At 37.4% G+C, this 15,828-nt stretch overlaps 1 protein-coding gene across 1 annotated transcript in view; it reads right to left on the bottom strand.

Moving 5' to 3' along the window:
• Positions 1-1,458: 1,458 nt before the first annotated feature.
• The window catches only part of LOC121863763 (cytoplasmic polyadenylation element-binding protein 2-like), a gene marked incomplete at its 5' end in the record, with an annotated part of 49,484 nt that continues 35,114 nt past the window's right edge, over positions 1,459-15,828 (bottom strand). Inside the window, 4 exon segments of the mRNA XM_042362534.1 lie at positions 1,459-2,918; positions 3,108-3,325; positions 4,609-4,790; positions 14,970-15,180. Coding sequence (XP_042218468.1) covers positions 2,867-2,918; positions 3,108-3,325; positions 4,609-4,790; positions 14,970-15,180 — 663 coding nt within the window.

Genomic DNA, 15,828 nt, shown 5'->3' with positions numbered 1-15,828 from the left:
AGTATACATGCAACCCTGATCCCTAATATATAAAAAAAATATGTGGTGAAAGTTGCCAGCTGGGAATGCATCCCCCTTATTTACATTAATTCTTAATGGGAAAATTGCCCCAATATTCGCAGTTTTGTTGATCGCAATGACTTTAGGAACGTATCCGTTGAGATAACCGGGTATTCCTGTATTACAGAAGTGAGTGTAGAGGCTCATGTATTACAGAGATGAGTGTAGAGGATCATGTATTACAGAGGTGGTGTAGAGGATCATGTATTACAGAGATGAGTGTAGAGAATCTTGTATTACAAAGGTGAGTGTAGAGGATCATGTATTAGAGAGATGAGTGTAGAGGATCATGTGTTACAGAGGTGAGTGTAAAGGATCATGTGTTACAGAGGTGAGTGTAGAGAATCTTGTATTACAGAGGTGAGTGTAGAGGATCATGTATTAGAGAGATGAGTGTAGAGGATCATGTATTAGAGAGATGAGTGTAGAGGATCATGCATTAGAGAGATGAGTGTAGAGGATCATGTGTTACAGAGGTGAGTGTAGAGGATCATGTGTTAGAGAGATGAGTGTAGAGGATCATGCATTACAGAGGTGAGTGTAAAGGATCATGTGTTACAGAGGTGAGTGTAGAGAATCTTGTATTACAGAGGTGAGTGTAGAGGATCATGTATTAGAGAGATGAGTGTAGAGGATCATGCATTACAGAGGTGAGTGTAGAGGATCATGCATTACAGAGGTGAGTGTAAAGGATCATGTGTTACAGAGGTGAGTGTAGAGAATCTTGTATTACAGAGGTGAGTGTAGAGGATCATGTATTAGAGAGATGAGTGTAGAGGATCATGTATTACAGAGGTGAGGGTATAGGATAAGGATCATGTATTATGGAGGTGAGAGAGTCGAGTGTAGAGTAGCCAGCAGCGGACACTGTGGTATGGGTTGGGGCATCCAGGCCATAGCAGTTAATACATCAGAAGCCAGAATGCAAAGAATTACTTGCAAGGGAAAAAGAGAGACATTGGACATGGCTTAGAGGTATTTAGTAACCAAGACATTTTTTATCAACTGCCTTGTCCTTGACAGCCCCAAAAGTACAGTACCTATGGATTCCTAGAGCCAAGGATAAACCCTCGGCTTGCCGTTAATAATGTTTAACCTGCCAATGACTATGGCCAAGACAGTAGGATACTGTCCCAGGCCCTATCTCTTTTATTATTATTTAAATTCTTCAAGCAATATTACTGGTATATATATATATATATATATATATATATATATATATATATATATATATATATATATATATATATATATATATATATATATATATATATATATATATATATATATATATATATATATATATATATATATATATATATATATATATATATATATATATATATATATATATATATATATATATATATATATATATATATATATATATATATGCCAACTTTGGGAGTTACATTAAATGCTGACTATCAATTGTTCTTGTTCGACCATTTTGATCCTTCTATCCTAATTACGTATCAAGAAAGCAATATGCCCTCGTAATCCTCTTTTAAATACTCATCTAAACAACTTTGATGTTGAAACAGGCAAGTCAGGGCTAGCCTTCCCCTTTCATTAGTCTCCTGTTCACTATTGAGTCTAAAAATATGAATGGCAATGTTGAGTACAGTTCTCTCTCAATAAAGTCTATTTTTCACTATACAGTACATGAAAAATTTGTTTAATTGAAATACTTTCTGGAATTCAAGAATGCCATCAAAAATGTCTGCCTCAGAATGTTATAAGAGACTTGTGCATAGCGAGACATTCTTCAGAGCTGGCACTTGTCCAAGACTCTCTGGATCAGTCAGTGAAGGATAATGGTGAAACTGACTGCTATAAGATGGCCCACATACATGATGGCAATGATAACTGTCTTTAAGTGACTGGAGATTATATTTTCTTCCGACCCACAGAACATAGACTACTCTGCTCTCTAGGAAAACATCTCCTATCAGATATTAATATACATATTTAAATAGCACTGAAGCAGAAGCCGTAAACTAGACTCATATTGAAAATTATAAAACACCATCCTATTACATTACAGTAATAATAATGCTTACATATGCACCATAGTAATCTTTGGGGTTATGTCGCACAAGAAATTTTGCAAAATTCTGTTAGTACACAATAGTAGAACAAGGCTATGACTTGTGTTGACTTTGGAGAAGTGATCAAGTTGGCTGTTATCTTTAGCACATCTCACAGTTTTACAAGTTAGCCATTCAGTGGGTAAGCTTGTGAAAGACACTACAAAGATTTCTGTAACACAGAAACTGATTCGACTACAATGGGTAAACTACATCTGAATCATCAGCCCATATGCTTCTGCCAGTTGCTGAAAAAACTGCGAAGTAGAAAAACTTGGCCCATCTAGAAAAAGAGGTGTACAAACATCGTCCTATCACAAGTGAGCAATGCTATCCAATGGCCGTCATGTGGAAGAAAGAGCTAAGCCTTTGGGGACAAGCATGGGGCTGACAATTACGCTACGGCACACCTTGGTTCACCCACACACAGAAACACGTGAAGCTCCTATGATATGCCATAATCAACATGGCTCTTTTTGGTTGTTGTTGTTTTTTTTGTTTTGTTTTTTGATGCTGTAAAATGATGGCTTTTGCTTACAGTGTTGGATGTGAGATATAAAGTATGAGGCATCCTGTGGGGGTTAGAGGGGAGTACTGACTTTGCTTGATGACTGCTTGAATGAGTTGCTTGAAGTTTTCTTGATATCCTTTTGGTTTTGACCCACAGCAGTTGGCAGGCATGGGGGTATCCTTAGTATATGGCAAATTTCTTCTCTTTACTTGTTTGTGAGGCACCACCCAGGTTCTCGGTGCCACCGCCAGGGAGATCTACAAGTATAGAATTATGTGTGATGATGGGACAAAAAATACAAAATAGAAGTATTTCTGTTGCTGTTTTGCTTCAATTGCCTATTAGGATCAGGACTTGAGGATAAAAAATCTTGGGATGCAGAGAAGTATGAGGAAAAATTGTCACTGGATCTATCATGAAACTAAAACATTGGAGCCTAGCACCACCTGAACGGTACAGTGCGGGGGCGATCGGCTCCCTCTTTGACTAGCGGCTTGTGGAATTCACGTCCTGGGCGAGAGTGGATGGTCTGCCAACAGTGTTCACAGTAGTATTGCAGGCATGTAACATTGGCACAGAAGAAGGGGGCAAACTTCCCCCCGCAACGTGCTCCCTGGCATTCATCGCACATTTGGTCATCTAAAACGTATGGTTTCACCTCAACCTGAAAATTTAGCAAATTTAGGATTATGCTGAAAATTATATACAATTACTCAACTATGAATCAAACCAGCATATTCTGAGATTCATCAAGTAAAAAAAGGAGACACACCTCTGTCTACGAAATGTTAATTTAGTAGAGGTGCAAAATACTCCTTTAACAATACAGATGCTCCCTGACTTACGACGGGGTTAGGGACCCAAATCCAGGTCATAAGTCGAAAATGCTTAAATAATACACAGAAAATCTAAAATGGGTGTCTCTTTTTCTTCTCAGCACCACAAAACTCTCACTTTTAAGCTTGCCAGCCATTTTAAAGTGAATTGTAAACGAAAATTTTGTCAGTATACAGTACAATCACTGACGTTGGGACTCGAAAATACGTAATTTGACAAAATTTTGGTACGACTAGGGTGGTCGTATGTCTGGGTGGTTGTAAGTCGAGTAGGTCGTAAGTCGGGGAGTAGCTGTACTGTAAAAATAATCCACAAAACTGAATCACAATTGACAACACTGATTTTTACATAAATTATTAACACTGTGACTAATAGGTTTTATGTATTACAGGTTACCACCAAGTTAATATCGGTCACTCCCAATTTAATGATCACCCCTACAATTAACCGTCTCCAACCACAAAGCCTCCTGGCCTGCTCCGATGTGCAACTCTCTTGTCACATCTTAAAGCAACCAATGCACCAACTCTGAGTCCCAACCGTTACTATTCCTTGTCCACATTAAAATTTATTCAAGATATTGTGCAAGCATATGCCTAAAAATCAGTTTTAAAAAATGTAACTCAATCATAACGTGGGAGTCACCTGTATTTAAATATACAAAAATCAGTGATTATATATGAACAAAGGCTAATATCCATTTACTTGTGATCATTCTTATGAAAGTTCAGTGTTGACAGACCTAAAAAAAAATTAAAGAGTGGTGAATATTCCACTAAAACTTGATATTAATGTGCTTGAATAATTGAAGACACAAGCTCATAAATTTATCAAATTTTTGCTGAAGTACAAAACTGACCATAATTTTTGCAAACATAATCAAAAGTAAGATTCTTTGACCACATGCATATCACAAATTGCTGCTCATGAGTGCCAAGTTTGAAGAAATGGGATAAACCTGACAGACTTATGGATGGATGCATATATCCAGTCTTACACAGAAAAAAAAACTAAAAAAAACTACAGTATTAGTGTAGTGTACACACAAAAGTCTTTTGTATGAGAAAAACATTTCACTCATAAAATTTTCATTGGCAAAATCATACCCACCCTTTTATCAATATCGCCATGCTGTAACTGTACGAATCGGGCACTAATGGCGGCAATATAACTTTGCTGATTGGAGAACGCAACTCGACCAGCACCTTTAGGGTACTTCAACTCCGGGTCTGTGTCAATGCCAGCATAGCAGACTCCACCATAGAGACGATCCATTATCATTGCAAGTTCAACTGTTGATAAAAGAAATATAAAATGAGAATTAAGAGATCAGTACACTGAAAAGCTGGAGAATACCTGTACAAGTACACTAAAAATTGCTCTTATTTCAAAAACACATGAATTAAATTATTACAAATGGAGGAAATCTGTACTTGCACAAACATTTTTTAATCAACATTCTGATCTTGGTATGAAAGTAACTTTAGTAAACTAAAGTGCTTAATGAAGGGCAAAATGAAATAAACTAGTTCGAAGAAATATATATATAACTTACAAAAACTATATATTGCACATCTAAGATTGACAATACAGTAGTCAATGTAATCATTCTTTAGTCTCTACATGAAACAAAACTAACAAACAGAATCTTAAAATGTGTTACACTGACTGACTCAGGGGTTTTACAGCTTTAAGTCAACATTTACACCAATTAAGGCCATTTTTCAGTTCTATTTAGTTCACTTTTCCATCCCAGCAAAAAAATAAAATTTTTGGACACAATTTAGCAAAACTGTTAACTTGCACATAAATTAGACTCAATATTAATTGTACAAAAACATAATCTTAGAATCAAAGAATAACTTTAGAATAAAAATACGGTAATTATTAAAAAAAATAAACTTAAAAGATGAAAGGAGAAGAGCATAAAGTAAATCACTGAAGACACCAATGTTCTTCATTTCCCTATAAGATTCTTGCAAATACAATAATACTGTACCAGCTGGTTTTCACCGATCCATTTTACGTAAATTTACAATTAATTTGTCACTCAATGAGCCACCTACTTTTTTGCCTCATGAGCCACCTACCCTTGTCTCATGAGCCACCTACCCTATTGTCTCACGAGCCACCTACCCCTTTGTCTCAGGAGCCACCTACCCCTTTGTCTCACAACCCACCTACCCTTTTATCTCAGGAGCCACCTACCCTATTGTCTCACGAGCCACCTACCCTTTTGTCTCACGAGCCACCTACCCTTTTGTCTCACGAGCCACCTACCCTTTTATCTCATGAGCCACCTACCCTATTGTCTCACACCCACCTACCCTATTGTCTCATCCACCTACCCTTTTGTCTCATGAGCCACCTACCCTATTGTCTCAGAGCCACCTACCCTTTTTGTCTCATGAGCCACCTACCCTATTGTCTCACGAACCACCTACCCTTTTGTCTCACGAGCCACCTACCCTTTTATCTCCACCTACCCTTTTATCTCATGAACCACCTACCCTTTGTCTCATGAGCCACCTACCCTTTGTCTCATAGACCACCTACCTTTTATCTCCCACCTTTATCTCATGAACCACCTACCCTTTTATCTCATGAACCACCTACCCTTTTTATCTCATGAGCCACCTACCCTTTTATCTCATGAGCCACCTATCTCATGAACCACCTACCCTTTGTCTACCACCTACCTTTTATCTCATGAACCACCTACCCTTTTATCTCATGAACCACCTACCCTTTATCCACCTGAACCACCTACCTTTTATCTCATGAACCACCTACCCTTTTTATCTCATGAACCTACCCTTTGTCTCATGAGCCACCTACCCTTTTATCTCATGAACCACCTACTCCTGAACCACCTACCCTTTTATCTCATGAACCACCATGAACCACCTACCCTTTGTCTCATGAACCACCTACCCTTTGTCTCATGAACCACCTACCCTTTGTCTCCTACCCTTTGACCACCTACCCTTTGTCTCATGAACCACCTACCCTTTGTCTCATGAACCACCTACAGGAACCACCTACCCTCATGAACCACCTGTCTCTGAGAACCACCTACCCTTTATATGAACCACCTACCCTTTTATCTCATGAACCACCTACCTTTATCATGAACCACCTACCCTTTTATCTCATGAACCACCTACCTAACCACCTACCTTTGTCTCATGAACCACCTACCCTTTTATCTCATGAACCACCTACCCTTTGTCTCATGAACCACCTACCCTTTGTCTCATGAGCCACCTACCCTTTTATCTCATGAACCACCTACCCTTTTATCTCATGAACCACCTACCCTTTGTCTCATGAGCCACCTACCCTTTTATCTCATGAACCACCTACCCTTTTATCTCATGAACCACCTACCCTTTGTCACCTACCCTGAACCACCTACCTCTTACCCCTCCACCTACCCTTTTCTCCACCCACCTTTTATCTCATGAACCACCTACCCTTTTTCTCTCATGAACCACCTACCCTTTGTCTCATGAACCACCTACCCTTTTATCTCATGAACCACCTACCCTTTTATCTCATGAACCACCTACCCTTTAGTCTCTTGAGCCACCTACCCCCTTTATCTCACAGAACCACCTACCCTTTTTATCTCATGACCACCACCCTCCCACCTACCCTTTTGTCTCATGAGCCACCTACCCTTTGTCTCATGAGACACCTACCCTTTATCTCATGAGCCACCTACCCTTTTATCTCATGAACCACCTACCCTTTGTCTCATGAGACACCTACCTTTATCTCATGAGCCACCTACCCTTTTGTCTCATGAACCACCTACCCCTTTATCTCAGCCACCTGAACCACCTTTTATCTCATGAGCCACCTTTTATCTCATGAGCCTCCTACCCTTTTTATCTCATGAGCCACCTACCCTTTATCTCATTTTGTCTCATGAACCACCTACCTTTTTTCTCAATGAGCCTCCTACCCTTTTATCTCATGAGCCACCTACCCCCTTTATCTCATGAGCCTCCTACCCTTTTATCTCATGAGCCACCTACCCCCTTTATCTCATGAGCCTCCTACCCTTTTATCTCATGAGCCACCTACCCTTTTATCTCATGAGCCACCTACCCTTTTGTCTCATGAGCCACCTACCCTTTTGTCTCATGAGCCACCTACCCTTTTATCTCATGAGCCACCTACCCTTTTATCTCATGAGCAAGGCCAGATTAAGGTTGTGAAGCTGATAAGAGGGAAGGCCCTATATATGTACTATGGTATATTATGTGCATATTGTAAATAATTCATTAATTTTTTTTAACAAATTGATATATTTATTCATCCAACATGCAAATATGTTATCTGAAAGGCATAAAATTCAATTTCATACATATAATGAACTCTTCCTTACTGGCTTTAAACTGAGATATCAAATAAAAATATATACTCATTACATGTATAATCTCCTGAATAAGAATTTAGAGAAAATGAAGAATATCAAGAAATTTATGTGGTACAGTAACTAAAGACAAACACTTCTATCCCCTATGGTGTCACGTCACTCACTGAATACTGCATGCATAAAAAAGGGTCTTTAATCTAGTACAGTGACCTCGCTTAACGAACACCTGGTTCGTAATTTCGATTAACGAACTGCCTTCCATAAGGATCTTCAATTAGTTTAGCGAAAAAATTTAAACAACGCTGCTTGCGAACCGACCTCAACATGTTTTTCGCTTGCACTGACCGGGCAACCAGCTTTGTTATCAGTTAAGCAATACATTAATAATCGGTTCTGGGGCTTAAATTCCTTACTATTTTGTAATATCAAAAGTTTTATACTATTCAATAACGTTTAAAGTTTAATATTCAATTTTTAGTCATTTTGTGGTATTGGAACATAATTGAAGAGTAAAGACTAGTTTAATCTGCGGCATCAGCCTCTTAACACAGCAAACAGGCGTCAGTCTCTCTCTCTGTTTTCACTGGAGGTAACATCTTGCTTGAGACTCTCTTCAACTAACTTTTCTGCAACTTGACAAATTATTGGTCATTTAGGGTATTTACATATGACAATATATAGTGCAGTACAGTGTTACTTTAAAGAAAATATTCTTTATTTACAGCTAGTTTAACTTTGAAAAACTCGTGTTGCCATTGTTTTGGATCAACATAGGGCCTAAGAGATCAAAGAAAGTGATTTCAATCCAAATAAAGCAGGAAATAATAAAAACACGAACAAATTATTAAATCAAATGTGCTATGCAAAAGAATATGGCATGTAAGCATCAACTGTGTAGAGCAATTCTTGCCTAAAAGACAAATTTAAGGAAGTGAACAGATCTACAAGAGTGTTTAAAGTGAACACTATTAATGAAAACTGAGAGGTTACTTATCATGGATTAGGGAAAAACAGGTGAAAAATTGATTCAGTTTCTGGTGATTTCATTGTGAAGAGCCAGGAGATTTATGAACATTTAAAGACAGATCAACCTGAACAACTAGGAACAGAGATTTGAAGATTTGAACTGTAAAGGCTGGTTGAAAAAATTTAGAAAAGAGTGACATTTTAAGTGTTGGAAATTTAGGCATGGTGAAGCTGCTAGTGCTTTGATAAAGAAGGGGCAGCAAAGTTTTTAATTAGATTTAATAAACTGATGGAAGAAAATTATCTTCCACAGCAAGTGTTCAATGTTAGCCAGAAACTGGAGCTGTTGTTCTGGAAAAAGATGCCCAAGAACATTCATCACCAAGGATGACCTTTACCTGGGCATAAACCCATGAACCGTCTCACTCTATTGCTTGGTGCCAATGCTTCGGGGATTTCCGACTGAAGCTAGCCTTCTTCACCATCTGGCTTGGGTGTTCAAGCAACAGAAAGTGAAGTAAGAACAATGCTTGGGTTTATTGGAAGTCCAACACGTAAGGCATAGGTGACAAGACAGTTCTTTAATGAATGGAGGCAGTGGCCTCTGTCAAGAGCTACTAACTACTGGCATTAAACTTTCTTTTAAAAGGCTCTTCTCCTCATAGATAATGCTCATGGTCCATGACCCTGGCCTTGCCAGAAATTTGAATATAAACTTTGTGAAAGTGTTGTTTTTACTGACTTTATCCTCGCCAATGAATGAGAATATGATGTAACTTCAAGAAGTTGTACATAAGAAGAAAGAATGTTTAGGAGAGGTGTCATCAGGCACTTCCATTGAATCCTGAACTAACACTGAAACAGTTCTGGAAGACACAATTCAACGTCCTGGGCTGTAAAATTGATTTTGTGTCATGGCAGAAGTCTCCAATAGAACCCTCAATTCTTCATAGAGCTTACTGTGGCCATCAGTAGTCCCATGATTTTGAGGATTTGAGATGACACAGAGTTGGACAGCCAGGAAGTTGTGTCCGTGGTCAGTCATTAGGTCTTAAGTGGAGGAGAAGGATGTAGAAGAGCTTGTGATGTCTCATGAGGAGAACTTTTACTCCTAATGACTTGAAGGAACTGGATGAGATGTTACGGGTAGAGGCTGATGAAGTGGTGAGGAGGAAATTGAAAGTGATGACCATATGTCAGCTAAGCAGTTGAAAGATGTGATTTACCACACTGGGAGGTTTAGAACTGGCTTCAAAGCACCCAGAGTGGGAAAAATGAACTAACTTTGTGTGTCATATTTTGAGGACCAGTGGTCTCCTTCTTTAAACATAAGTTGTTAGTAATTGAGGAGGACAGATACTTTGAATACAATTGACACTTTCTTCAGTAAAGGCAGAGGAACAAGATGCTAGCCCTCAGCCTTCCCTTCAAAGGAGAGAGAGGATGTTCATGGTGGAGAATCTGCCAGTCAGAGTTCCTCATTTTCATGGAAGGTGACTCACCTTCAAGAAGCAGTAAATCTTCTCCTCCACCTCCACTTCATACCTCCTTCTCCCTTCTCCTCCACCACCTCCACTTCAAATGCACATCATCACCCATCATCGGAGCCTTCACCACACACCTCAAAGTAAGTAAGTTTTTTCGCCATTTTTATTTGAAGTTAAAATTTTGGGTGAGCTGGAACCAATTACCCAAAACCCGGTGAGGCTGGTGGTTTCCGGTTATGAACGTTTGGGTTAACGAACGACCTTTTGGAGCGGATTGAGTTAGATTAAGGTTGTACCTCTCTAGTCCGGCAACCTCGGGACCTGACCGGTGCCGGACCATGGAAATTGCCGGACCATGGAAATTCACCCTTTTCCTGGATAGATAGTGACTTGTGCTTATGCCTGGAAGCACTAGCACCACTTTCTCTGCGTCATGGTCTCTTTGAAGACATATTGAAGGGTTAAATGTCGTATAGTAGCTTCTCAAATTTCGCGAGTTTTTAATTCTTAACGTATTTTATTGGAACACCAAAAAAATAAATAAATAAAAATTTTGACGGCGGAAACTTGAATTTCGACGGGTTTGAACGGCCCGCCAACGTGCAGACGACGTGCATAATCATGTAAACAGCGTCATTTCTCTTATGTTCAAAAGATTCATTATTGTTTATTACTGAATGTCTTTTTTATTGAATTAATGTTTATGTGTGCAAAATGAGCAATACAATTCATTAATAATACGTAGAAAATTATAACACATGAGGAAATGACACAGCATTGTTTTCGTTGATTACAAAACCAGTGACTGACTGGTTCTACATATAAAACTGAAGAAAATAAGACCTTGGTTGTAGCTGTAGTAAAATTAATATGGTTGTTTTAAGTAATGTTATTTAATGTTAATAAATGGAACAATAGAAGTAGCTAACGATAATGGTAAAGAAAAAGAGAGATCGCATATGTAGTGCGCATGCGCACACGTGAAAACATATCGTCATTACTTTACATAAGAATATGAAAGCAACACTTATTTACTGTTCATATATATTTTAATTAATGTTTCTGAATTTGTTTTTATTGAATCAATGTACGTGTGTGCAAAATTAACAATACAATTTATTAATAATACGTGGAATATTAGAGACGAGACGGCTGCCGGCATTGTTTATGTTAAAGCTTACGAAACCAGTGACTGATTGGTTCTACATATAAAACTGAAGAAAATAAGACCCTGAGTTTAGCTGTAGTAAAATTAATGTAAAAAATGAATATGGTTGCTTGAAGTACCTGTAATGTTATTTAATGTTAATAAATGGAACAATATAAGTAGCTAACCATTAATGGTAAAAAAAAAAGTGAGACTGCTCGTATGTAAGTGCGCACATGTGAAAATATATCGTCATTACTCTACATAAGAATATGAAAGCAACACTTATTTACTGCTCATATATATTGAAGGGTTAAATGTTGTACTCTGTATAGACAAGCAGAGAGAGAGAGAGAGAGCAGCCGAACTGCCGGATGTAAACAAACCTTAATTTCCCGCGGCTTTTTTTTTTTTTAAGGGGATTAGCCCACCCGGGCATAGGTCACTGACCCACATTGGGGCCTGAGGGGCAAAAATTTAATACTCCTGTAATAATAATAATAATTCAGATAAGGGAAAACAGAAAAAAAAAAGAAAAAAAAAAGCTGCCTATCTACCTATTGGACAAACTAAAATCGTTCCGGACCACAGGAGTTTCCGGACCACAGAATGCCGGACTAGAGAGGTACAACCTGTACTGTATATAATAATCATAGAGCCTTAATAAACATACTTTACTTCACAACCTTGTGAAAGTTTGACAAAGATATAAATTTAAGAAACTCAAATTAAGGCATAAACTTGAGGACCTAAGGTGAGTCTTATTATTAGCCTTATGGTTAATCCGGCTCTGCTCATGAGCCACCTACAGAAACTTCTTAGTGTCACGCATACATGCATGTAGTACAGACTGTAGAATGCAATACTACTGTATATTATTTGTGTGATTTACATTATTTGGGGATTTATTTTATACAGTAGTGTAGAACTCTAAATTATTACACCTACATATTTTTTCACTCAACTGCTGTACACAAATGTCAAGATAACTATTTTCAGAAATTTGACAGAATACTATACTTCTAAAATGAAGATGCTCACATTAACACAGCTTCATTATTTATATTTAGTATTTGTGGTGTACAGGCATGTGGTCCTGTTCTATATGTTAATTAATGAGAGAGCTTCATCACTTTTATTAGCAAAACATAGGGTCACACCCATTAAGAAAATTACCATCCCTAAAATGGATGGTCAGACTCACAAATTATATTACATTGATTGCACTATTGAGACAGTGTACTGCCATTAATTGCTCAGAACAATTATCATATATGAAGCCTCGGTACATCCCGATCAAAGACAATCTTGCTGATTTACTGACACGAAGTCAATCAGCAGATTTATTGTTCAAATCTAAGCAGTGGTGGCTAGGTCCACTGTGGTTCCCCATGCAAGATTTGTGATCATTATACTGTAGAGTGTGGTCATGGAGGGTTCTTAGGTCCCTTTTATGGTCAATAGCATCCCTGAGTCAGATGCTCAATTTCACATAGCTATAATAGCAACAAATCCTAAGTCCAAGAACCCACTAATGAATTTGGAAAGGTACAGTACATACGAACAGTTGAGAAGAGTTGCCTGTCGGGTTTTGCAGTTTTGTCGCGATGTTTATCATGCCAAATCAGGGATATAACCGAGTTCAGCTCTTCTTTGAAATCAACTGGGCTAAAATCAGTCAAATTAACTATTGTACATTCAGTACAGTCCGAATATTTCACTCAAGAATTGACCCATATGAGGGATAGTAAGGAGAGAAAACCCCAATAACTCATCACTTTTGTCAATTTTAATATTGGGAGGATGGGACTGGGATACTACAATGTCGAGGAAGATTAAAATTTGTGGATACAGAAGAGTCCAAGGTAGGTCCCGATCTAATCACTAATCCAGATGAAATGGTTAATTATCATAACGTCTGATACAATTGACCGTTTCGGCTGCATGACACCCTTCACTCAATCACCATGTTACTTGGCAACTTTGAGGTGTATTGTTAGTTATAGTTAGGTTTCAATAGGATTCAGCATTGTGGCCACCCCCAATATTTGCAACTCTTTACAATAAGTTGACTTGTTCAGTGTGGGAGTTGGCAGTAAAGACCTTGGGGGTGAATTCATCATTAATTTTTTTCTGTATGATATGTATGTTATAAATAATATTTGTTTTGTTTAGATCTTTTGTAGACACTTTTTTGATGGTGCACATTTTGTTATTTGTGAACCTTGGGTATGATATTCTTTATAGAACCATCAAATAAAACATGGTGCAGGCATCCCTCAAAATACGATCAGGATGTGTTCCTGAAAACATGATCGTGAAGTGAACAATCGTATATCGAAAACATTTTAGCATGGTGTCAATGGGGATGCGTTCCAGGAGTCAGTCAAGTGGGGTTTTTGCCCAACAAGGCCCAAAATTCATGATAATAAAGCACCTCAATGCCACATCACCACAATATTACAGTGGCGAGTGAAAAAAACAAAAACAAATTCTAAATCACAAACACTGTACAGTACTATATTTTCCTCCTTATAATATGCAATTGTCTAATATATAATTAAAGGTAATGAAAGATTTACTGGGAAGCATCATATTCAACTCATCACCACCTATAGCAACAACCACCAATATCTCCCATCAACTAGTCATGAGTTCATACAATACAATATTTTTAATAATCTTATGACAATAAAACAATAAGCATGTAATAATTTAAAAAAAGGCATAAATTAATTATATATGATGAGGTAATGAACCATTTACTGAGAAGTATATGCATCATATTCTCCTTCTCAGAGCTGATCATTTAATAATGTCTAATTTTACATCCAAGATTACACTTTTGCTGTTTCTTGATAAAAAGTGTGTTTATCAAAGCAGTAGGAGGTCTATGACTCATTACACATGTGTTATATTTGTCAAATTTATAATATTCTATTTGAAATTTTTTTATAAATATATTCTACTTTAAAAAAGTTGAATTTTCTACATCATCAAAGTATTCATTATTATATAATTATAATAATATGGATGTGTAGATTTTTTTTAATAAGAAATTGGACAAAAAAATTTCATAGCTGCAACTGTACCAAAAGTTTTGTTATTGTCTATTGCCAATGTTTTAGGTACTCATGGCTAACCCACACAAATATGGAAAATGACCATAAAATGATGATGAAAACAAACATTCACAAAGATATGCACTGCTTTATGAAGAATTGAAAGTTGTTGAATAAAATTTTCAGTAGGCAAGTTTTTATCTGCTTATGTCTTTTGAGCATACAACAGCAGAAACACTTTCCTATAGCCTCAGCTGAATGGTTCAACTCTTGGGTGCAGCTTAGAATTAAGGTAAAGAAATGTTGCATGAAAAAGTCCAAAACTCTCCCTCCAGCTTACAACTATGGATGACTTATAATTTGGTAAATTCTGTACAGTAATACCATTCTTAATCATAAATATTGTACAAATAAACACCTACCAGCTTTAAGAGGCCTAGGTACACCTCCCACAAACACTGTCTTGCGAGGATCTAACGGAAGCGAGGCATCAAGGACGAAATCTGCGTCAGAGAGTCGCCAAGGTCGGATCTGAACGGGTTTATCTTTAATAGTTGGCGACGAAACACACAGGTACAGCTTGTCATCATCTTGAATGCAGGCATCAATTAACTGTTGCACACTACTCTCATCCTGCAATAAAAATATTATCAATCAGTTTAAGAAAAACACACAAAGCAAGGCAAGCAAATCTTAAGATCATTAATATCCCACACATATTTGAATATTTTTATGAATGCACAGTGAAATGATATAAAACAAAGTGAACCTTAAGGTTTCACCGTGTATAATGCAGACATAGGCGAATGATACAAAAAAGTATGCACAGGTAGTTCTACTTATTGTCTTAGTCCTTTCCTGTTGCTCTCTGTATTTGTCTTGCATACTATACTCTCTCCTATTATTTTCCCTCTTTCTTTGAGTTTCATTGCCACTTCATTCATGAAGGGGATAAATAAAAACAGATATTCTGTAGACATAAACCCTGAGAGGTGTTGAGAGCAAAACAAGCATACAGAATTGCAATAATTCAAGTAGTCTAGGAAGATATAAAATCGGGATAATAAACTCAACTTTTCACTAGATAATGCAAGTTTAAAAGCCGTATAATGGAAGAGGAATATCAAAGTTGAATATGTTACCCTGTACAAAATATGGAGCCATACCTGCAGAATCAAATGAAATTATTGAGAACTGACTTAACAATCAGACAGATGTGAACTTGTAAGAATACAGAGAGGTAGTGAATATCACAAGGTATAATAATTGTTTCAGGATATT

Source organism: Homarus americanus, unplaced genomic scaffold, assembly GCF_018991925.1.
Source record: "Homarus americanus isolate GMGI-L3 unplaced genomic scaffold, GMGI_Hamer_2.0 scaffold48354, whole genome shotgun sequence".
Lineage (NCBI taxonomy): Eukaryota > Metazoa > Arthropoda > Malacostraca > Decapoda > Nephropidae > Homarus > Homarus americanus.
This window is presented reverse-complemented; position numbering and strand designations above follow the sequence as displayed.